Consider the following 24,971-nt stretch of genomic DNA (forward strand, 5'->3'; position numbering starts at 1 on the left):
GGCGAAAGGCGGGGTACACCCTGGATATCCAAGTATAGCAAATTTAACTGTCCTATCGAGTCTTTGATCATGAGGCAAAGGTCTTCTAAGACAACCTGAATAGTTGACAGGTTCAAACACTGATGACATCTATTAAACAAGACAAGAGGCAAGGAATTAAAACACACGCAGAATTAAATTTCGCTCAATGAGGAGAAACGCGTACACTGGTACCCTTGTACAGTGTTCCACACGCTAACGAAAGATTTTACACCTCTTTCATTAGGACTTTCCCTGATTACATGGCAACAGCTGTTTCTAAGGGACGGGGTCGTAAACAGCCATCCCCTTTGATTACAAAACAGCTCAAAGAAAAGGTCGTAAAACAGTTCAAAGAAAAGGTCGCCTGGAGGGGAGTCTGGTGCTGCTTCCTGTCCGCTTTGTAGTTTTCGGTTCAAGACAAAATCTTTCTGTGGATTACTAAATACATCAAAGAAACATAACACCTTCATGTTGCTTTCCATCCTACACAGTGGCATTTTACAATCCTTCCGCTTGGTAGGATCACAGACAGCTTTTGTCTTCTCACCGGGAACTCATTGCAAAACACAGTTTTGTGATAACTTAGATACAATTATTCTGACAATAGTCCAATTGCAATCAATTCAATCCACGTGTTCTATCCTCACAAAAACAAATCTGTGTTTAGACAGGTAATCATTTAACCCGATGTTTATCATTGTGGCTGCAGAAGGACTCCATTCTCTTACTGATAGCACTGTGGTACGAATGTGACAACAGGTGTTCCAAGAGAGACAGAGAAGGACAAAGAGTTTGCAGACTTCGACATCTTTGACGACCCCGAGTCTCCATTCTCCACCTTCAACTTCCAGTACTCCAACGAGGCATTCACTCGACTCCATGACCTCATGGAATTCAACACCCTCAACAACTTGGAGGTAAGTTTTGGCTTTGCTGGCTTCCAAAAGGTACGCACGTACTCTCTGATTAAACTTGGTGATGGAGGTCTTATTGTCGGGCATGGTGCATCTGGTTATGCTTTGCACATTTGCATTGTCATCATACAAATATTAGTTTGTGGTGCAACACTAAACATTTAATATGGCTAATACAAGTTTTATCAAGTGTAGGTGTGTCATCATGAGAAGACTGACTTTCACTAACTGTAAGTGAGTCACTTCCGTGCTGAGTGAGAGGACTCAAATGTGATGCAAAGACCACCCTGTTTGCTTCCTGATTTAAAGTAGAATAAATTATCATTTGTTTTTATTTCCAGGCTCCAGCTTTGATATGTAAAAAAACCAAAAACGATGTGGTTTTGATCAACTTAGCATTTGTCTCACAGTTTACAGCCATTATAGCAGAGATCGTCTTCACAATGTTCGAAACCTTTCAAAGAGGAATACTTTTTTACAGAACGTGCTACTTAGAAGTATGAGTGTGCATCACAGATTGTCAGATGACAATGACTGGTGATATGATGAGCGGTGTCCAGGCTGGTCCTCAATTTAACACAGGGTGCTTTTACATTAACACTTGGCCTGCTAGTGCACCGGACAATAAGCCGCAGATATATACCGCTACAAAAGCGTTTGTAAATGTTTATTTACATCTATTAATTGTTTCCAAACGGTGTCTATCACACAGAAGTAAAATGGCTGATCGAACAAAACAGAAGTCATTTTAATGGACACCCTAGCTGCTAAAGTTAGCTTTCCAATCAGCCAAATAGACTAAATAACTCCATGGTGACATTTTGGTGAATATATGAAACTTAAACAATACAAACAGAATGCCATTGTAAGATAATAATACTTACACAGACACTTGTAAACTTGTTAGCATACAAGCTAATGCCGTGCGTGGCCACCTCTTGCTGCTCACTGCTCCCCTCATCTCCCAGAGGATAATTTCACCACATAGACTATCATTGGGACTTTAACTTTTAACTTTAACTTTTTTGACGCTAGCTTGATTATATTGCGATAGCACAAACCAATATGCATGAAAACACTCCTACAGACATCAAACATAGGACGGTTTAGTAAGTATGAATCGTTTTAGTTATATTGTAAAACCTACAAACCTTGCTTAAAGTGATTAATAATGAATCATTTTGAACAAAAACGCTATGGACAAATACTTACCTACACTTAGCAAACACGTCCAAAAGATGGCGCCCTAGCACAAACAAAATCACACTTTTTCATTTTCTCTGTCGGTGTTAAAATAAAAAAATATTTGTTGAATACAAAACATTATGGCCGTTGGTAAAAAAAAATCCATAAGTTAGCTGCACCGTTTTATTAGCTGCAGGATTCAAAGCTTGGGAAAAAGTAGCCGCCTATTGTCCGGAAACTACGGTAATTATTCCAAATATTAACAAAGTAGTATTTTGCTGCATGTTCTGAAACACTACACTACAACTACTAATAGTCCCTACTTTGACATTCTGCCTGTTTACATTCTTACTCCCACCATTCACTAATTGGAGAAGAGCTTGATGTCATGTGCTGTGAGGTACAGTGGAACCTCGATTTGAAACTTAATTGGTTTTTGAACAAGGTTGGTAATTAGAAAAGTTTGTATATTGAAGCGAATTTCACCAAAATGAACAATGTAAACAACATGAATAATGGGTTCTAGACTCGGCAAAAATCCATATTTAAGTAAAGATTTGTACACTTTGAACACAACATTAAGCGTTATACCGTACTGTATAGACATAATAAGCGGTTGATAGGTCAACTTTCTATTTAATAACAAAAGTAAAACAATAAATAGCTGCATTGTTCTTTTTCAGCCGCCCTGCTGACACGCGCACACACTGTCACTAGCCCAGTGGTGCACTCAGTTTGAAATCACAAACCTCCTTGAACTTAAAATCTACTTAATTTGTGTCTTTGCATGCAGCAGAAGAGAGGGGAACAGGGAAAGAGGCCGTGGCAACAATCTTGTGGGTACTTCATGAATGTTTCAAACTACACGTGGCTTGTCCATTGTTTACTTTGGACTCAAATTGAGTTAACAAAATGAGAAAACGTTGGTAAAAATGCTAAAACACTTTGAAGCACACAAAGTAGCAATGAGCACAACATCAGGCACACAATGGGTGGATGAAACATTACACACTAAGACAAGGTTTGTACAACAAAGCATATTTTTAATCGGTCCATGGTTTATAACATTGAGAAGTTTGTATAATAATGTGTTGGTAAAGCGAGGTTCCACTGTGTTTAAGTAGACCTCAACTATAGATATAAGGCCATCTACAGTAGTGTCAAAACAGTTGAAAAATAATTTCTACGTACCTCTGAAATCCCCTCTCTAGGCCACCCTCTGACATATATAGTCCTAATAAACCCTTCTGAGTGTCCTCTGCAGTGGATATTTGTGTTTCGCATAACAGAGCTATTTTTTTGTCAAAGGTACACATTTGGGTAAAAATTATGGGTGTAACGGTACGTGTATTTGTATTGAACCGTTTCGGTACGAGGGTTTTGGTGGGATTCGGAGGTGTACCGAACGAGTTCCACACGGACATTTTAAGTAGCGCACCGCACATTGTGTAAACAATGCACACCGAGGCACCATGAATTGATTTACGTGGACCCTGACTTAAACAAGTTGAAAAATGTATTCGGGTGTTACCATTTAGTGGTCTGTTGTACGGAATATGTACTGTACTGTGCAATCTACTAATAAAAGTTTCAATCAATAAAAAATTAAAAAAAACACAGCATGCTAGCAGCGACCGGGCTACGATAGACTGACCATATATGATATACTTCCTCTTTACACCGGATATGTCCTCTTTTACGGAGCTGTCCGGGTGGAGTTTCTTAAATGCCTCAAATGTCCGGCATTTTAAGTTAGGGTTGCATGTATTTTAAATGTACATTCGGGGTTAAGAAGGAGTTAAAAACCAAACAAATCGTGTGCGCAGCAGCATTCGTGAGGGCGGGGCAGAGACAGAAAAAGCGAGAGAGTTATGATAAACGCGCATGCGTCGCCAGGCTCTGCTTTTTACCCATAGATTTATCAGATTTTATTTTTTATTATCCATAGCAGGGGTGTCAAAAGTGTGCCCCGGAGGCCATTTGCGGCCCACAGCTAATGTTTTAAAGGCCCACGGCACATTCTAAAAATACTATTCAAATAAACAAAAACAGACAAAAGTGAAATAAAAAAGCTCAAAGGCTAAATGTAATTTAAAAAAAGTTGCAACGTTGACTAATAAAACAAAGCTGTTTTTTTTTTCTTTCAAACTGTCATTGCTCAAAACATAATATTGAATCAAAATCAATGTTATTATGAATTATTGACCTATCCAAGTTTCCGTTTTCTTCACATTAAATATTCCACAAAGAAAAAAACATTTTGGTGGAAGATTTTGCAAATTTGGTAAATAAATAACCCAAAAATTTATATTTTGCTGTTTTCTTCCTGTACCAAAAATGAACCGAACCGTGACCTCTGAACCGAGGTACTTACCGAACCGAAATGTTTGTGTACCATTACACCCCTAGTAAAAATAACAATACACATTCAGTATACACTGCAGAGGACGAGGATTGATGTAGATATTCTTACCCTTTTCCCATTCCCCATTATATTAGTCCGTCCAATCTTTGTGTCGTATTATTAAGTGCATCTTGAAAATAATTTAGACGTAACCTAATATTATTATTACAGATTGTCATGACAAAAACTGTTGTGTAGTGTATAAGTCTAACATGTCACAAAAAGTCAGATGAAACGGATGCCAGCTGGCAGTGGATCTAGGCAGGCTACACAGACTCATTATGGAGACGCAAATGTTTTTTTTTTTCAATATGTTGACACTAATTGCTGTGCTTGATTCCTGCAGGTGATTAAAGAGGCCATCAAAGATCGCATCGTGTTACGGAAAGAGAACCCTTCCTCCCTCACTTTGCCCTTCTACCTCAGCGATATCCCCAAGAAGAGGTTTCTCAAAAGGAATCCTCACCTTAAACCCTGGAATCACCATGACAACAATGACCAGTAGTCGCCTGCTTTTGAATGTACACTTTCGGCATTATCTTTTTGGAAATGATCAGATGTGTCTGTTTCATCACATTAGATAAAAAGTGATTTTGTAGTCTCAGAAACTGACAATTCTTTTGCACAAAATGGGGGGAAAGTGTTTTTGCTGACACTGTTTTAAAGATGTTGGGTTTCCTTCTGGCTGAGAGATATACTGACACTGCTTTTCTTGTACTCTTGAAGTTAAAAGTTAAAGTACCACTGTTACTCACACACACACCAAGTGTGGTGAAATGACCCTCTGCATTTGACCCATCCCCTTGTTCCACCCCCTGGGAGGTGAGGGGAGCAGTGAGCATCATAGTGGCCGCGCTCGGGAATCATTTTGCTGATTTAACCGCCAATTCCAACCCTTGATACTGAGTGCCAAGCAGGGAGGTAATGGGTCCCAATTTTAGTCTTTGGTATGACTCGGGCAGGGTTTGAACTCACAACCTTAAAGAAAGATATTTGCTCTTTCATCCTCCATCTATGCAGCACTTGAATCAGTGTCCTGACTCAATGATTTTTGCGACCATTCCCATTATTCACTCAGCTGTATTCAACCCGTCATACCTTAGTTTGCAGATAAGCATTTTTGTTGTTACCCACCTGAGTGACATCATGCACTTGTTAGATTAGTAACAAGTAACCGCGCCGATTGCTAGCCGTCATTCAGTTGCAGAAAACATTTTTTTTCCATTATTGACCCACCTGAGTGACACACCTGAACATCTTTAGTGACCTCATGCATGTGTTTGATAGTCACTTAGTAACTACAGTAGTACCTAGTAAACACGGTGATTGCTACCCCTCAAACATTTCAATGTTGTTTAATCACCCACAGGGAGGGAGCGAGGAGCGCTCCCCTGTTGGGAGTGCCTCACATCTAAGCCGCCATTGTGCAAAAACAACACCTGACACCATAGAAACGCCCGCACCGCTTTTTGCTCTCTCACACGGGGATTAAAGGGTGTGTTTATTCTCCCGGCCGTGTTGTTTCAGGCTACTTTTTCAGTTCGAGGCCATTTCCTCGTCTTCCCCTCAGATTACACGAATTGAGGGCATTAAAAAACTCTGGCTCTCGCTCAGTGGAATTTTACACACTACACCTACACCTCCAGCACTGCAGGCCTGGAACCTGACACTTTACACCTTCACCTGCAGGCTGCACACACCGCAGTGGAATTTTACACTCAAACTCTTCCGACCGCTCTTCTCCTCATGTTTCTGGTCAGGAAGACATTCAGAAAACCACAACAATGTGTTGCATTACAAAGACACTTGGACAAAAATGTGATGTTTTTTTTGTTTTATTTCGCAGATGACTAGTGTCTGTTTTTACACCTTTCCTGTAGTTTGATCGTAGTTGTATCGTTTTTATAAGATATGCTGAGGCAAGAGTTTCATGGGCAATCAAATTTTCATCACAAGCTTTTATTTCAAGCAAACTTATTTTTTCATGAATATATATATATATATATATATATACTGTGTATATATATATATATATATATATATATATATATATATATATATATATATATATATGTATATACACACACAAATACATATATATACATACATACACACATATATTTACATATATATATATATATATATACACATATACATACATACACATGTATATATGTACGTGTGGGGAAAACAAGACTACTTCATCTCTACAGAACTGTTTTATGAGGGGTTCCCTCAATCGTCAGGAGATTGAGGGAACCCCTCATGAAACAGTTCTATAGAGATGAAGTAGTCTTGTGAGTTTTCCCCACACATACATATTGCGCTCTACTACGGTATCGAGCACTATTCTCTGGACAATTCAATTAAGACATATACATACATACATACACACATATACATATATATATATATATATATATATATATATATATATATATATATATACACACATATACACAAATATATATATATACACACACACACACGCATATTATATATATATATATATATATATATATATATATATATATATATATATATATATATGTATGTATGTCCTGGAGTTGTAGGAGATTGTCTCAAAACCTCATCAGAAGTCCTGACAAAACCCGTAAATAACAGAAAATGTATTTACTGTTTTATGAGGGGTTCCCTCAATCGTCAGGAGATTGAGGGAACCCCTCATGAAACAGTTCTTTAGAGATGAAGTAGTCTTGTAAGTTTTCCCCACACATACATATTGCGCTCTACTACGGTATCGAGCACTATTCTCTGGACAATCCAATTAAGACATATACATACATACATACATATATATATACATATAGACACATATACATACACACACACATATACATATATATATATATATATATATATATATATATATATGTCCTGGAGTTGTAGGAGATTGTCTCAAAACCTCATCAGAAGTCCTGACAAAACCTGTAAACAACAGAAAATGTATTTACTAGAAGGTACTAGAATGTATAATCATATTCTTCTTCAAGTTCTTATGAAAGCCCTGGTAATAATCCATCAAAATATTAGAATTGATCAATTTAAAGCCCATAAAGGGTTAGAACAGGGATCCATCCATCCATCCATCCATCATCTTCCGCTTATCCGAGGTCGGGTCGCGGGGGCAACAGCCTAAGCAGGGAAACCCAGACTTCCCTCTCCCCAGCCACTTCGTCTAGCTCTTCCCGGGGGATCCCGAGTCGTTCCCAGGCCAGCCGGGAGACATAGTCTTCCCAACGTGTCCTGGGTCTTCCCCGTGGCCTCCTACCGGTTGGACGTGCCCTAAACACCTCCCTAGGGAGGCGTTTGGGTGGCATCCTGACCAGATGCCCGAACCACCTCATCTGGCTCCTCTCGATGTGAAGGAGCAGCGGCTTTACTTTGAGTTCCTCCCGGATGGCAGAGCTTCTCACCCTATCTCTAAGGGAGAGCCCCGCCACACTGCGGAGGAAACTCATTTCGGCCGCTTGTACCCGTGATCTTATCCTTTCGGTCATGACCCAAAGCTCATGACCATAGGTGAGGATGGGAACGTAGATCGGTAAATTGAGAGCTTTGCCTTCCGGCTCAGCTCCTTCTTCACCACAACGGATCGGTACAACGTCCGCATTACTGAAGACACCGCACCGATCCGCCTGTCGATCTCACGATCCACTCTTCCCCCACTCGTGAACAAGACTCCTAGGTACTTGAACTCCTCCACTTGGGGCAGGGTCTCCTCCCCAACCCGGAGATGGCATTCCACCCTTTTCCGGGCGAGAACCATGGACTCGGACTTGGAGGTGCTGATTCTCATTCCGGTCGCTTCACACTCGGCTGCGAACCAATCCAGCGAGAGCTGAAGATCCCGGTCAGATGAAGCCATCAGGACCCCATCATCTGCAAAAAGCAGAGACCTAATCCTGCGGTTACCAAACCGGAACCCCTCAACGCCTTGACTGCGCCTAGAAATTCTGTCCATAAAAGTTATGAACAGAATCGGTGACAATGGACAGCCTTGGCGGAGTCCAACCCTCACAGGAAATGTGTTCGACTTACTGCCGGACAGGGACATACAACCTATTTTTTGGGGGGGGGGGCACATTTCAAGAAAGTTAAGGACCGCGGGTTCTGACGTCTCCCTTCACTATTGTTCTTATTTTGTATAGTCTGGAGAACCGGCGTCCTTCACAGTAGACATTTGATTTTGGTTTATTTTTGTTGTCAGAGTTACAGGAGCGCTCTGCTCTTTTTAAATATCTTCTGCAAAAAAGCTAGTCAAAGATCATCTTTATTACAGCACTCTTGTGTTTTTATAAATCTGCTGCAAAATGAGAGTCTCTCAAGTTTTTCTAACTAAAGTTGTGTAGCCCTAATAATGAAACAGAGAGCCTGAAATGGAATATGAGGACCACCGCAAGTATAAGTACAGATGTTGAACAAAAAAAAATACTGATTGCTTATGAAATAAACAAGCTACAGCAACACTTTTGTTACATAAATCGCGTTACGAAACAAAAATGTGCAGATGCCTGAAAGGAGAGGCCTTAAAGTTAAAGTTAAAGGGGTGCCTTGAGGAACGCCTCAGGTATGTAAATCACAAGTATGAACCCCAGTGTTCTATGTTTGCTAGCAAGTTTCAAAATGTTTTACGTTCAACTCAGCTGCAATCAGCAAGTAATATTAAAGTCCTAAATGTGGCCATAAAAAAGGTCTTATTTAGGGCCACTAAAACCTCCAGGCCATCAGTTGAATAACACAAATGGCAAAAATAAAAGAGAGGACCTAAAATGGAACCTTGAGGAACACCACTAGTATAAATAAAGAAGTTGAACAAATGACTACTGACTGCATCTGAAGTAAACAAGCTACAGGAACACTTTAATTACATAACTCACATCATGAAAAGAAGGAAAAGACTTAAAGGAGTGTCTTAAAGAACGCTTGAGTTATGCAAATCACAGAATGCAGCTGAGATAGCCTCCAGCACCCTCCGCGATCCCAAAAGGTACAAGCGGTAGAAATTGGATGGATGGATGGAAGTTTGTTCTATGATTGCAAGAATCTGCTGATGTGTTTAAAATGGACTGACTTCTTCTATACACCAGGAGCATTCTCCTGTTTTTTAGGAATGTGCTGCAAAGTTTTGAACTGAACTTGGGGGCCCCGGAATGGTGTCATTCCCGGGCTGCCAGTTGAAAAGCCCCTGGGTTAGAGACAAATGTGTTCAAGTAAAAACTCTTGTCTGTAATGTTTGCCTTTGAAATACTTTGGCAGTGACCCCTTGAGAGCTTACTAAAATAACACAGCAGGTCTTTTATCTGTGCTTTGACGTCATTGTTGGGGAAATACACGATTGTTCAAATGTGATACATCTAATAATAAAAGAAAATAAGAGTTATTTACAGCGAAGCAACTACGCAGGCTGGTGAGTTGACACTCGCTGAATATTTATGTATGCACGCTGATGAATAAACATGTTACATGTTGTGCTGATGAATAAACATGTTACATGTTGTAAAGATGAGTGTATTCTCATGGATTATAGAACATACATCTAGTTTCCTCAACCCTTCCGAATCAAACAAGAACCTGACACATTGAACATTTATTTTTGTCAAATGGAAGACTATTGAAGTTTTTACTTTTTGAAAATAATACAATTTACAAAGGGTGGTTAATCATTTTGAGTGCAACAGTGGATTAATGTACACAACAGAAATGATTTATGTCATATAAAAATCCCACATGATGGAAAGTACAAGCCAAACGTCTCATTCAATGCCTTTTCTTTATTTTCATGACTATTTACATTGTAGATTTTCACTGAAGGCATCAAAACTATGAATGAACACATGCAGAGTTATGTGCTTAACAAAAAAAGTGAAATAACAGAAAACATGATTTATATTCTAGTTTCTTCAAAATAGCCACCCTTTGCTCTGATCGGTGCTTTGCACACTTGGCATTCTCTCCATGAGCTTCCAGAGGTAGTCACCTGAAAAGATTTTCACTTCACAAATATGCTTGAAGCTCATCGAGAGAATGCCAAGAGTGTGCAAAAAAGTAATCAGAGCAAAGTGTGGCTATTTTGAAGAAACTTAAATATAAAACATGTTTTTGGTTATTTCAAAAAAACTTTTGTTAAGTACATAACTCCACGTGTTCATTCATAGTTTTGATGCCTTCAGTGACAATCTACAATGTCATGAACATAAAGAAAACGCATTGAATAATGAGGTGAGTCCAAATTTGTGGCCTGTACTATATAGCCATTTCGACTGGGGTTTTTTATTTGGTATTTACAAATTTCAATCTTGCAATTTTTTTTAAATTCAATCTTGTGATTTTTTTTTGTTTTTCAATATTTTGACTTTATTCTTGTAATATAACTTTTTCCCAACCTCATTTTATGACTTCAAAAAAAGAGGCTTAATATTTAAATTCAATGCTTCTAAAAACAATATTCTCCCACCTCAGAATAGAACAACTTTATACTTTTTGATTGATTGATTGATACTTTTATTAGTAGATTGCACAGTTCAGTTCATATTCCGTACAATTGCCCACTAAATGGTAACACCCGAAAAAGTTTTTCAACTTGTTTAAATCGGGGTCCACGTTAATCAATTCATGGTAAAAATTCATGGTACTCAATCAACTTTTTGACGTAAGATTACAGTTACGATTTCTCGTTGATAAACACCAAATCAGAAAATGTTGATAAGCTTGTTTGGCTAAGCAACTGGTTCAAGAAAGTAATGTTAGGGGTGTTTGTTACATTGCTTTCTACAATATTATTGCAGAATTGTTCAAAATTTGCATTCCGCACTAAACTTATACCAAGGTTTGGGCGAATAAATGACGTACATTCAAGTAAAACATTTTAAAAAGTGTTTGTGTGTGACAATCTTACAGTAAAACTGCATTTGTGACTTTTTAAAAGTTATTTTGAGTTGTGGAAGCAAGTAATTAACAACAATTACCATCATTTTTAAAATGATTCACCTAATTTTTTTCCCCACCATTTCAAAGCCCTACTGGGTTTTTTTGTCTTCTAATTTTATTTTTAGAACAGACCAAGGGTCAACAAGGAACTATAACAGCTTGCAGCATTTTACTGTAACAGTCGGTTCAATAAAATACAAAAAAAATACAATAACACAAAACAAACAGGGGGCATGGAGCCAAGCACGGGGGGGATTCACTGGACTTTTTCAAAGTTTTAAAAATAATTAAGTTATAAAAACAGACAAAATAAATGTTATTATAAGATTGATACACCCGTGAAAGTGAATCATATTAAAGGCCTACTGAAACCCACTACTACCGACCACGCAGTCTGAGAGTTTATATATCAATGATGAAATATTAACATTGCAACACATGCCAATACGGCCTTTTAAGTTTACTAAATTGCAGTTTTAAATTTCCTGCGAAGTTTCCTGTTGACGCGTGCTTGTGACGTTATTTGTTGGAGCAGACATTTTATCCCAGCACCACTCACGACTAAAAGTCGTCTGCTTTAATGGCATAATTACTCAGTATTTTGGACATCTGTGTTGCTGAATCTTTTGTAATTAGTTAAAATAATAATGGAGACCATAAAGAAGAATGCTGTTGGTGGAAAGCGGTGGATTGCAGCTGCCTTTAGCAACCAAAACACAGCCGGTGTTTCTTTGTTTGTTGTGAAGCTTTAATATGGAACAGAGCGGTCAAGCGAACATGTTTCATTACCACATGTCGACCGGCAGGTTTCGGTGAGAAAATTGTGGTAATAAGTCGGCTCTTACCGGAGACATGAGCGGAGCTTGTGTCGTTCTTCCTGCAGCAGCTGCGACTTTCTTGGCTCCTCCATAGCTTCCATCAGAGACATTGGCGGTCACCACACCCCTCCGACTTTCAGGTATGACTTTATTATCTCACTAAAACACTATCAACACAATAAGCAGATAAGGGATTTTCCAGAATTATCCTAGTAATTGTGTCTAATAACATCTGAATCGCTCCCACTGCCGTCGCCTTTTTTTTTTTCTAGTGCTTCACTCTAAGTTGCCTCATCCACGAATCTTTCATCCTCGCTCAAATTAATGGGGAAATTGTCGCTTTCTCGGTCCGAATCGCTCTTGCTGCTGGTGGCTATGATTGTAAATAATGTGAGGAGCCCTACAACCAATGACGTCACACACACATTGTCTGCTACTTCCGGTACAGGCAAGGCTTTTTTATCAGAAACCAAAAGTTGCAAACTTTATCGTCGATATTCTCTACTAATTCCTTTCTGCAAAAATATGGCAATATTGCAAAATGATCAAGTATGACACATAGAATGGACCTGCTATCCCCGTTTAAATAAGAAAATCTAATTTCAGTAGGCCTTTAAGAATTTCTAAAAACTCCCAATTAAAAATGTTTGGATAGCAAATGGAGCACTTTACTCAAAACAGGGTTCATAACGTCATCAAAGCTCACCTTTAAGCATTCGCACACACAGCACCTATATTTTGGAACCAGGTTAAGGTGAAAGAAGAAAGGTCAAAATATAATAAATCAGCATAGAAGAAAATTATGTGTTAGCGTCACTTTAGCAACCCATTGTCCAAAACTGTGGTGTGTTCAAAGACCCTTGATCAAAGTTTGAACCAGAAGCGTCACTTGTTTTTAAACACACCTGGTGGCTTATTTCCCAGGAGATGCACTAATAATAAAAAATCATGATAATAATTATGTATTATTATGATTCACAGATTATTATTTTATCTCTGTCAGCTAATCGCCACTTTGTATTTTAAGTAAAGGACAACCTGACAGATTTATAATCTGATTTAGGTGAATAATGACAGGTTATTTTACTATTTACATTCATATTTTGGTCACTATATATTGAATTTGTTGGCACTTTTGTGTAAAAAAAACAAAGCACCTTTAACTTTAACTTAATGTGACAAAACAGCAAACCACAAGGACGGTACGGTCCAAAAATAGAGGAAACCACCTTGAGTGTCTCCCGGCCAAGTCATTCCGGTACATTCCTTCATTTAATGAGGCGGTATTCTCATCACGCCGCAGTAATAATTAAGTGCTTAAGATGCTCCGCAGTGATCTTCCTCACTTTTTTCTGTCACGAAGAGCACATTTGCCCCAGAGCTGCTACCAGCTTCCAAGTGGGTGTCTATGGCGGCGTGCGCGGGAGGAAATGATCTTACTGTATTCCTCCGGGGCGCGTTCACGTGAGGGTCATGTATGTGCCTGCATCTCTATCCTCACCTTTTGATGTGTTGTTGAGTCACACACATAGCACTGATGGGCTGAGGCACTCCTCAATGAGGACGCTCATGACCCATGCACGCAACACTGTGCTTGTGTGTGTGTGTGTGTGTGTGTGTGGGGGGGGGGGGGGGGGGGGTCTGTCAATACAGCAGACTCCATGTATTGAACGATATTTGACTACTGCAGTTGAAGCCGTGCATTATTAACTTTTCTCTCCCTGGGGCAACCGTCTAGACGGAGCAGATAAGGAAATTAAAAATTCCACCCTAAAAAAAGCATTGGTTGTCATAGCAACATCACAAGAGGTCGAGTAAATCGAAGGATTATAGATTACTATACCTATTTACTGTGGGATTCGTATCCTAGCAGGGTTTTATTTTTTTTTTCTAAATCGTCTCGAGCCATCGCTGAAAGTCTTCCAAAGTTCACTAGGCCGCAAGTCAACATGGAAATCTTTTTTCCCCCCCTCACTTCCTGCCATGACAAACTTCACTTTCACTCACTCACCAAAAGAGGAAAATCCTCAAATCACTGACGTAAAGATTTCAGGAATCACCAATGACCACGCAACCCTGACCAGTCAAATAAATATTTCCACCCTGAGAGGAAGACCATGAATCAGCACATGCACACACACACACACACACACACACACACACACACATTGGACAACCAACGTGGAAATTTCCCAGCAATTCCCAGCTCATTTCCTCCCGGGAGGAAGTCATATCAGACATTACGCAGAACATATATGGCGGGGATTCTTTGCAAAATATGAAGAGAGTTATTTCATATTGTTACAAAAATGCATAACCACCACATCAGGGATTCTCCACTACATGACTTTGGGGGCCACAGTTACAGAACGCTAAGGCGGAGGGGATGGACTTTCCCTTTCACTATTAGTCTTATTTAGATAGATAGATAGATAGATAGATAGATAGATAGATAGATAGATAGATAGATAGATAGATAGATAGATAGATAGATAGATAGATAGATAGATAGATAGATAGATAGATAGATAGATAGATAGATAGATAGATAGTACTTTATTGATTCCTTCAGGAGAGTTCCTTCAGGAAAATTAAAATTCCAGCAGCAATGTACAGAGTTGAGATCAATTTAAAGAAAAAAAAGTAAATAATGGGGGTTTAAAAGGAAACAAAATAGAGAAATATTACAAAAAGAATAAAAACAATGAGAATAACAATATAACAGTAAAATAAGACTATAACAAGACAAAGTAGGCTGTAGTGACCATGTTATGAAAACGTATTGCACTGTTAATGTTTTGCATCCCCTGTCATCCTAGTACCCCCCGTCCCAGAGAGGAGTTGTACAGTCTAATGGCGTGTGGGACAAAGGAGTTCTTGAGTCTATTAGTCCTGCACTTGGGATGAAAGAGTCTAGCACTGAACAGGCTCCTCTGGCAACTGATAACGCTATGCAGAGGGTGACTGGCATTGTCCAGGATGCTCACTAGTTTGTCAACAGTCCTCTTCTCTGCCACCGTCACCAGTGAGTCCAGTTTCATTCCGATTGTAGAACCGGCCCGCCTGATCAGTTTCTCAAGTCTGGAGCTGTCCTTCTTAGATGTACTGCCCCCCCCAGCACACTACCATGTAGAACAAAACACTGGCAACCACAGACTGGTAGTACATCCACAGGAGTTTTTTGCAGATGTTGAAGGAGTGCAGTCTCCTGAGGAAGTACAGCCTGCTCTGTCCTTTCTTGTACTGGTGGTCCGTGTTAACAGTCCAGTCCAGCTTATTGTCCACCCAAACCCCGAGGTACTTGAATGTGTCCACGGTCTGTACCTCAACTCCCTCGATCACAATAGGTTGTGACCGTGGACTCGACCTCCCAAAGTCACTAACCAGCTCCTTGGTCTTTGACGGATTGAGCTGCAAGACGTTCGTGTGGCACCAGACAACAAAGTCCCTCACCAGGTTCCGAAACTCCTTCTCTCTGCCGTCCCTGATGCACCCGACGATGGCTGTGTCATCCGCGTACTTCTGGATGTGACACAGCTCTGAGTTGTAGCAGAAGTCAGCGGTGTACAGGGTGAAGAGAAGAGGGGCCAGCACCGTTCCCTGCGGTGCTCCGGTGCTGCTGATCACAGTGTCAGACGTGATGTCCTTCAGTCTGACGTACTGTGGCCTGTCGGTGAGGTAGATCGAAATCCAGGCAACCAGGCAGGGCTCCACTTGCATTTTGTAGAGCTTGTCCTGAAGGAGGCGGGGGTCAGCACGGTGGAAGAGCGGTCAGTGTGTCTGCCTCACAATATGAAGGTCCTGCGTAGTCCTGGGTTCAATCCCGGGCTCGGGATCTTTCTGTGTGGAGTTTGCATGTTCTCCCCGTGACTGCATGGGTTCCCTCCGGGTACTCCAGCTTCCTCCCACCTCCAAAGACAAGCACCTGGGGATAGGTTGATTGGCAACACTAAATTGGCCCTAATGTGTGAACGTGAGTGTGAATGTTGTCTGTCTATCTGTGTTGGCCCTGTGATGAGGAGTGACTTGTCCAGGGTGTAAAGGCCTTCGCCCGATTGTAGCTGAGATAGGCTCCAGCGCCCCCCGCAACCCCGAAGGGAATAAGCGGTAGGAAATGGATGGATGGATATTAAACGTGAAAAAATAAAGAAATACAATATCTGAACTCAAAATCTGTAAATCCCATTCGAGCTTCCAGGATTGGCTGACATTGTCTGACAAGATGTAGTTCCTCTTTAGATATCCTTCTATATATCCTCCAGTGGTTCGAGGAAAACAACCCGTTCGAAACTTGGCAGGAGATTGCCAACAGTTACCTAACCTACCTGCAGCATCTTGGCCGTAACTGTCAAAAGATCATTGTGGTCTTTGATGGCTATAACAGATCGCCAAAAGATCATGACCACATCCGACTAACAAAGAAGGCATGCTGTGATCTCCAGATTCGAGGGGATCTGATACACAGGACACCAAGAGCAAAGTTCTTGAACAACAGCCATAATAAGAGTGAGCTCATTTCACCTCCTCTCTTCAACATTCCGGAAGCTTAGCATCACTATGGTGCAGAGTGACAATGATGCTGACACTTTCATTGTGGGAGAAGCATTGGTTGCTGCTAAAGATGGCTCTGTTGAAGTCAGTAACATTTGTGTGTACATATACTGTACTACTTTCATTAGCTATGACTACTTTAAAAGTAAGAGTGTTGACATTATTTATGTATTTTCACATAGTTGAACATGCATTGCATATATTATTCTATTTTCAGGTCCAGGCAGAAGATGCAGACGTGCTGGTAATGTTGGCGCACCATAGCTCAAGCACCAAACACCCACTCTTCTTCACGACATTGAAGGGCTCTTATGATGTCAGGATTCGAGAAGCTCTCTCTGAAAAACAGAGACGCTACCTGGTCTTTTGTCACGTCTTCACTGGGTGTGATACAGTCTCTGGTATCGCTGGCCATGGGAAACCCACTCTGTTTGACGGGTAATGATACTAATACTACTACTAATAATAATTATATCATAATGAAATATTTGTATATTGAAAGATATGAAACAAAACTTTAAGTGCTTTCTTTTTTGTCGGTTTTGTGCAGGGGACATAGATGAACATATGGACATCTTCCTGGACATACACGCTACCAAGGATGCAGTGATTCAGGCTGGTACTGCGATCTTCCACTACATCTACCATGGACCAGGTAGTACTCTGGGTGAAGTTTGATACAACATCTTCTCACATAAGGCAGCGGCTGGGCTGATCAAACCTCCAACAGAGGGTGCAGCAGCACAGCATTCACTCCGTGCCTACCAACAGACTCAGGACTGGCTCCTCCTACAGAGCATGTCTCTGGACCCCAGTGACTATGGATGGACAATAGGTGTTCATAGTTATGAGCCAGTTCCAACTCTAGACCCCATGGCTCCTGAAGAGCTACTCCAGTTCACAAGCTGGAATTGCCATGGAAATTGCAGCAGCCGGCGATGCAGCTGCAAAAAGAATAGCGTCAAGTGCATCTCAGCTTGTGGAGTCTGTCAAGGCATTACCTGCAAGAATGCTATTCATGATGATGGCATTCATGATGAATACTGACAGGCAGACATTGACTCATAAAGCATTCCACAAGGGGGATCACTGTTTGCTCTGACTAATGTGAAACAAATTGTAATAAATGCAACTTTATGTAAATGCAAAAAAGTGTGTGGCAGTTTTTCCACTAAGGAATAGTTGTAGTGAAAAACAAATGCTATAAATGAACTCAGGATCATAAAAAACCCTAGTTTGACCCCTCACAAGTTACTTAAGACCAAATTAAGCATTTCCAAATTTTCAAAAATTGGTTATTGTTACCCCGACTTTGTGCAGTTTTTTATGAGGTTTCCCCCAGGAGTTGAATTTCAACTTTTTAGGACATGTTATTAGACACCTTTAGAAACCCATTGATGAAGAGATTTATTGGTAACGATTTAGTTCCCAGATTTTCAGATGCTTCCCTTACTATTCTTGAAAATGGCCGTGCAAATATGTGTTGTCTTGTCTAATCATAAAAGATGGAGACGAGGCATTTTGGCTGACTTATTACAGTTTACTCCACAAGGTGCTCATCAAAAACCCATTTATCCATCCACCCATCCATTTTTCTACTGCTTTTTCACTTCTGGGTGCTGGGGCCAACTCAGCTACAATCAAGTCGCCACCTCATCACAGGGCCAACACCGATACACTGACAACATTCACACTCACATTCACACACTAGGGCCAATTTAGTGTTGCCAATCAACCTATCCCCAGGTGCATGTCTTTGGAGGTGGGAGGAAGCCGGAGTACCCGGAGGGAACCCACGCAGTCACGGGGAGAACATGCAAACTCCACACAGAAAGATCATGAGCCTGGGGATCGAACCCAAGACCTTTGTATTGTGAGGCAGACGCACTAACCTCAAACATCCCTGGCTAAACGCGGATACTGTGCATGCGCTTCACTACTGTGGCATGCTGGGTAATGGAGTTCTTATGTTACTTAGCTCATAATATCACAATGTATATCTGCCTTAGGGCATCTAGAAGGTCTTACTGACAACATCACATGGACTAAGATAAGACCTTCTAGAGGAAAGTTCTGTGGTCAGATGAAACAAAACTTGAGCTGTTTGACCACAATACCCAGCAATATATTTGGAGGAGAAAAGATGAGGCCTTTAACCCCAGGAACACAATAACTACCGTCAAGCATGGTGGTGGTAGTGTTATGCTCTGGGCCTGTTTTGTTGCCAATGGAACTGGTGCTTTACAGAGAGTAAATGGGACAATGAAAAGGAAGAATTACCTCCAAATTCTTCAGGACAACATAAAATCATCAGCCCGGAGGTTGGGTCTTGGGCGCAGTTGGGTGTTCCGACAGGACAATGACCCCAAACACACATCAGAAGTGGTAAAGGAATGGCTAAATCAGGCTAGAATTAAGGTTTTAGAATGGCCTTACCAAAGTCCTGACTTCAACGTGTGGACAATGCTGAAGAAACAAGTCCATGTCAGAAAACCAACAGATTTAGCTGAAATGTACCAATTTTGTCAAGAGGAGTGGTCAAAAATTGAAACCAGAAGCTTGTGGATGGCTACCAAAAGCGCCTTACTGCAGTGAAACTTGCCAAGAGACATGTAAGCAAATATTAACATTGCTGTATGTATACTTTTGACCCAGCAGATGTGCTCACATTTTCAGGAGACCCATAATAAATTCATAAAAGAACTAAACTTTATGAATGTTTTTGTGACCAACAAGTATGTGTTCTAATCACTCTATCACAACAAAATAAGAGTTGTAAAAATTATTGGAAACTCAAGACAGCCATGACATTATGTTCTTTACAAGAGTATGTAAACTTTTGACCATGACTGTATGTGTACATACACTATATTTCCAAAAGTATTTGGCCACCTGCCTTGATTCACAAATGAATTTGAAGTGCCATCCCATTCCTAACCCTTAGGGTTCAATATGATGTCGATCCACCTTTCGCAGCTATTACAGCTTCTGGAAGGCTGCCCACAAGGTTGCGGAGTGTGTTTATAGGAATTTTTGACCATTCTTCCAAAAGCGCATTTGTGAGGTCACACACTGACGTTGGTTGAGAACACCTGGCTCTCAGTCGCCGTTCTAATTCATCTCAAAGGTGTTCTAATCGGGTTCAGGTCAGGACTCTGTGCAGGCCAGTCAAGTTCATCCACACCAGACTCTGTCATCCATGTCTTTATGGATCTTGCTTTGTGCACTGATGCACAGTCATGTTGGAAGAGGAAGGGGCCCGCTCCAAACTGTTCCCACAAGGTTGGGAGCATGGAATTGTCCAAAACGGAGTATTCAAAGTTCCTACGCTGGCTAACATTAGGCTAAAATGCCAAAAAATAATACAAAAATACTTAAACTTTAAAGCTTACGTAACAGTTGTGACTACATGTCGTCGCTTATATGCAGTGATGTAGCAAGGGGTGTCCCAATTCCTAGGGAAGATTATAAAGCGTTACCCTTTTTACTTCATTTTGAGGGCTAGTGGTAGTGAGTGAAGGGGTTTATTGGGATTGGGACTAAATGTGTCGTAAAAGGACTACGGATTGAAGTTAGCATAGGCCTTAAACCATATTTTTTCATGTGACTGCACATTGTCGTTTAAATAAACAAATACAAAACAAAAAACAAGGCGCTTTAAATGAAATTTTATTGCAAACCTATTTCTAAAAACTTTTAGTGCTGGTCTTAAAAGTCTGATGTCGAATCCCGTTCGAAGTAGACTTGGAGGATTTAAAATGTTGTGTTTTAATTATGGTAAAGTTGTTATTTTCTTCCCAAAAAATATTACTAAACATATCCCCATCAATGCATCAAATTTGGTTGAAGTTTAATTTGTTTTTATAATTATTATAATTTGTGAAAAAAAGTAATTGATGAAGGGGAATGAAATTCAGATCAAATTTGGCTAATGGCAACAATTTATCCTGACTTCATGCAGGAAAGAATTAAAACTCTGACTCTAAGCATTACTTTTCTGTGCAAAATAGCACAAGGGACAAACATTTATAGGCTATTGAATATGTTTTAATAAAACATGTGTAACATGATCCCGAAAGTTGAGTAATTAATAACAACGTTTGCTTTTCTACCAGTCATGTTAAAAAGTGTCAGTTATCATGAAGTAGAGCGATGCTTTGAACTTGTTACTGTATATTTTTTGAAGCTTCAAGATTTGTTACTCAAAAATTTAAATTAGGTTTTGAATATTTAGGTTGAAACAAGTGAATTATGAATAATTATTTGTTATTCTTACATAAGGAGTCCTTGGAATATTTTCTCTCCTGTAAAGGGTTTGTGGTCCTAAAATGTTTGACCACACCTGGTAGAGAGCAACTGTTTAGACTTTAGCAGACATGTTGTCACAGGAGCAGCTGCAATGATAAACACTTCTTTCTGTGAGGAAACATTATGCATTTAGACTCAAATACAAATCTAACAGAGCAAGCCGCTTTGGAGGAATAGTTGATCAGAAAACTGCAATTAAGTTGTAACCACTGTGATTGATAACGCTAGATTAGGCAGAAAAAAAGATATATTACTATTGTTTAATTATAATAATAATAATATTTTATAATTATATAAGAGTTAATTGCTTGATCTCAACATTATCATGTCATTCATGGATGATATTGATGTGGCTAAAGTGTTTGGAATAACATGATGGATCAAAACAAATGTTTTAGTCGCATGGATTAAGCACTTTTCAAAATGCACCATCCCATATATAAAAGTTGTGGCCTGCAATACTATATATCCATCCATCCATCCATCTATCTTCTTCCGCTTATCCGAGGTCGGGTCGCGGGGGCAGCAGCCTAAGCAGGGAAGCCCAGACTTCCCTCTCCCCAGCCACTTCGTCTAGCTCTTCCCGGGGGATCCCGAGGCGTTCCCAGGCCAGCCGGGAGACATAGTCTTCCCAACGTGTCCTGGGTCTTCCCCGTGGCCTCCTACCAGTTGGACGTGCCCTAAACACCTCCCTCGGGAGGCGTTCGGGTGGCATCCTGACCAGATGCCCGAACCACCTCATCTGGCTCCTCTCGATGTGGAGGAGCAGCGGCTTTACTTTGAGTTCCTCCCGGATGACAGAGCTTCTCACCCTATCTCTAAGGGAGAGCCACGCCACACGGCGGAGGAAACTCATTTCGGCCGCTTGTACCCGTGATCTTATCCTTTCGGTCATGACCCAAAGCTCATGACCATAGGTGAGAATGGGAACGTAGATTAACCGGTAAATTGAGAGCTTTGCCTTCCGGCTCAGCTCCTTCTTCACCACAACAGATCGGTACAACGTCCGCATTACTGAAGACGCCGCACCGATCCGCCTGTCGATCTCACGATCCACTCTTCCCTCACTCGTGAACAAGACTCCTAGGTACTTGAACTCCTCCACTTGGGGCAGGGTCCCCTCCCCAACCCGGAGATGGCACTCCGCCCTTTTCCGGGAGAGAACCATGGACTCGGATTTGGAGGTGCTGATTCTCATTCCGGCCGATTCACACTCGGCTGCGAACCGATCCAGTGAGAGCTGAAGATCCCGGCCGGATGAAGCCAACAGGACCACATCGTCTGCAAAAAGCAAAGACTTAATCCCGCGGCCACCAAATCGGAACCCCTCAATGCCTTGACTGCGCCTAGAAATTCTGTCCATAAAAGTTATGAACAGAATCGGTGACAAAGGGCAACCTTGGCGGAGTCCAACCCTCACTGGCAAACGTGTCCGACTTACTGCCAGCAATGCGGACCAAGCTCTGACACTGATCATACAGGGATCGGACTGCCATAATAAGACAATCCGATACCCCATACTCTCTGAGCACTTCCCACAGGACTTCCCGAGGGACACGGTCGAATGCCTTCTCCAAGTCCACAAAGCACATGTAGACTGGTTGGCCAAACTCCCATGCACCCTCAAGAACCCTGCCGAGAGTATAGAGCTGGTCCACAGTTCCACGACCAGGACGAAAACCACACTGTTCCTCCTGAATCCGAGGTTCGACTATCCGGCGTAGCCTCCTCTCCAGTACACCTGAATAAACCTTACCGGGAAGGCTGAGGAGTGTGATCCCACGATAGTTGGAACACACCCTCCGGTCCCCCTTCTTAAAGAGAGGGACCACCACCCCGGTCTGCCAATCCAGCGGTACCGCCCCCGATGTCCACGCGATGCTGCAGAGTCTTGTCAACCAAGACAGCCCCACAGCATCCAGAGCCTTAAGGAACTCCGGGCGGATCTCATCCACCCCTGGGGCCTTGCCACCGAGGAGCTTTTTAACTACCTCAGCAACCTCAGCCCCAGAAATTGGAGAGTCCACCACAGATTCCCCAGGCACTGCTTCCTCATACGAAGACGTGTTGGTGGGATTGAGGAGGTCTTCGAAGTATTCCTTCCACCTATCCACAACATCCGCAGTTGAGGTCAGCAGAACACCATCCGCACCATACACGGTGTTGACAGTGCACTGCTTCCCCTTCCTGAGGCGGCGGATGGTGGTCCAGAATCGCTTCGAAGCCATCCGGAAGTCATTTTCCATGGCTTCCCCAAACTCTTCCCATGTCCGAGTTTTTGCCTCTGTGACCGCTGAAGCTGCACACCGCTTGGCCTGTCGGTACCTGTCCACTGCCTCTGGAGTCCTATGAGCCAAAAGAACCCGATAGGACTCCTTCTTCAGCTTGACGGCATCCCTCACCGCTGGTGTCCACCAGCGGTATCTAGGATTACCGCCACAACAAGCACCAACTACCTTGCGGCCACAGCTCCGATCAGCCGCCTCGACAATAGAGGTGCGGAACATGGTCCAATCGGTCTCAATGTCCAGCACCTCCCTCGTGACATGTTCAAAGTTCCTCCGGAGGTGGGAATTGAAACTTTCTCTGACAGGAGACTCTGTCAGCCGTTCCCAGCAAACCCTCACAATGCGTTTGGGCCTGCCAGGTCTGTCCGGCATCCTCCCCCACCATCGCAGCCAACACACCACCAGGTGGTGATCGGTAGAAAGCTCCGCCCCTCTCTTTACCCGAGTGTCCAAAACATGAGGCCGCAAATCCGATGACACAACTACAAAGTCGATCATGGAACCGCGGCCTAGGGTGTCCTGGTGCCAAGTGCACATATGGACACCCTTATGTTTGAACATGGTGTTTGTTATGGACAATCCGTGACGAGCACAGAAGTCCAATAGCAAAACACCACTCGGGTTCAGATCCGGGCGGCCATTGTTCCCAATCACGCCTCTCCAGGTTTCACTGTCGTTACCAACATGAGCGTTGAGGTCCCCCAGCAGAACAAGGGAATCACCCGGGGGGGGCACTCTCCAGTACTCCCTCGAGTGTACCCAAAAAGGGTACTCTGAACTGTTGTTTGATGCGTAAGCGCAAACAACAGTCAGGACCTGACCCCCCACCCGAAGGCGGAGGGAGGCTACCCTTTCGTCCACTGGGTTAAACTCCAACGTACAGGCTTTAAGCCGGGGGGCAACAAGAATTGCCACCCCAGCCCGTCGCCTCTCACTGCCGGCCACGCCAGAGTGAAAGAGAGTCCAGCCCCTTTCAAGGGAAGTGGTTCCAGATTCCTTGCTGTGTGTCGAAGTGAGTCCGACTACATCCAGCCGGAATTTCTCTACTTCGCGCACTAGCTCAGGCTCCTTTCTCCCCAGTGAGGTGACGTTCCACGTCCCAAGAGCGAGCTTATGAAGCCGAGGATCGGACCTCCAAGTGCCCTGCCTTCGGCTGCCGCCCAGCTCACATTGCACCCGACCTCTATGGCCCCTGCTATGGGTGGTGAGCCCATTGGAGGGGGGACCCACGTTGCCTCTTCGGGCTGTGCCCGGCCGGGCCCCATGGGTACAGGCCCGGCCACCAGGCGCTCGCCATCGTGCCCCACCTCCGGGCCTGGCTCCAGAGGGGGGGCCCGGTCACCCGCGTCCGGGCGAGGGAAATCTGGGTCCTTTGTTTTTACTTTTCATAGAGGTTTTCGAGCTGCCCTTTGTCTGGTCCCTCACCTAGGACCAGTTTGCCTTGGGGGACCCTACCAGGGGGCTTAAAGCCCCCGGACAACATAGCTCCTAGGATCATTGGGACACGCAAACTCCTCTACCACGGTAAGGT

The 24,971-nt window shown here is 42.3% G+C and overlaps 1 protein-coding gene and 1 long non-coding RNA gene across 2 annotated transcripts in view; both read left to right on the forward strand.

Moving 5' to 3' along the window:
• LOC133540965 (cytosolic phospholipase A2-like) overlaps window positions 1-5,132 on the forward strand; it is a 42,437-nt gene extending 37,305 nt beyond the window's left edge. Inside the window, exons 17-18 of the mRNA XM_061884049.1 lie at window positions 781-938; window positions 4,871-5,132. Of these exons, the coding sequence (XP_061740033.1) occupies window positions 781-938; window positions 4,871-5,029 (317 nt within the window). The 3' untranslated portion in view covers window positions 5,030-5,132. The remainder of the gene's footprint in view (window positions 1-780; window positions 939-4,870) is intronic.
• A 6,937-nt stretch (window positions 5,133-12,069) lies between these two features.
• LOC133540972 (uncharacterized) lies at window positions 12,070-17,996 on the forward strand. The gene is made up of 3 exons (XR_009803770.1): window positions 12,070-12,433; window positions 17,062-17,282; window positions 17,395-17,996. It is a non-coding gene; the product is annotated as an uncharacterized LOC133540972 (long non-coding RNA).
• The last annotated feature ends 6,975 nt before the right edge of the window (window positions 17,997-24,971 follow it).

Source organism: Nerophis ophidion, linkage group LG22, assembly GCF_033978795.1.
Source record: "Nerophis ophidion isolate RoL-2023_Sa linkage group LG22, RoL_Noph_v1.0, whole genome shotgun sequence".
Taxonomy (NCBI): domain Eukaryota; kingdom Metazoa; phylum Chordata; class Actinopteri; order Syngnathiformes; family Syngnathidae; genus Nerophis; species Nerophis ophidion.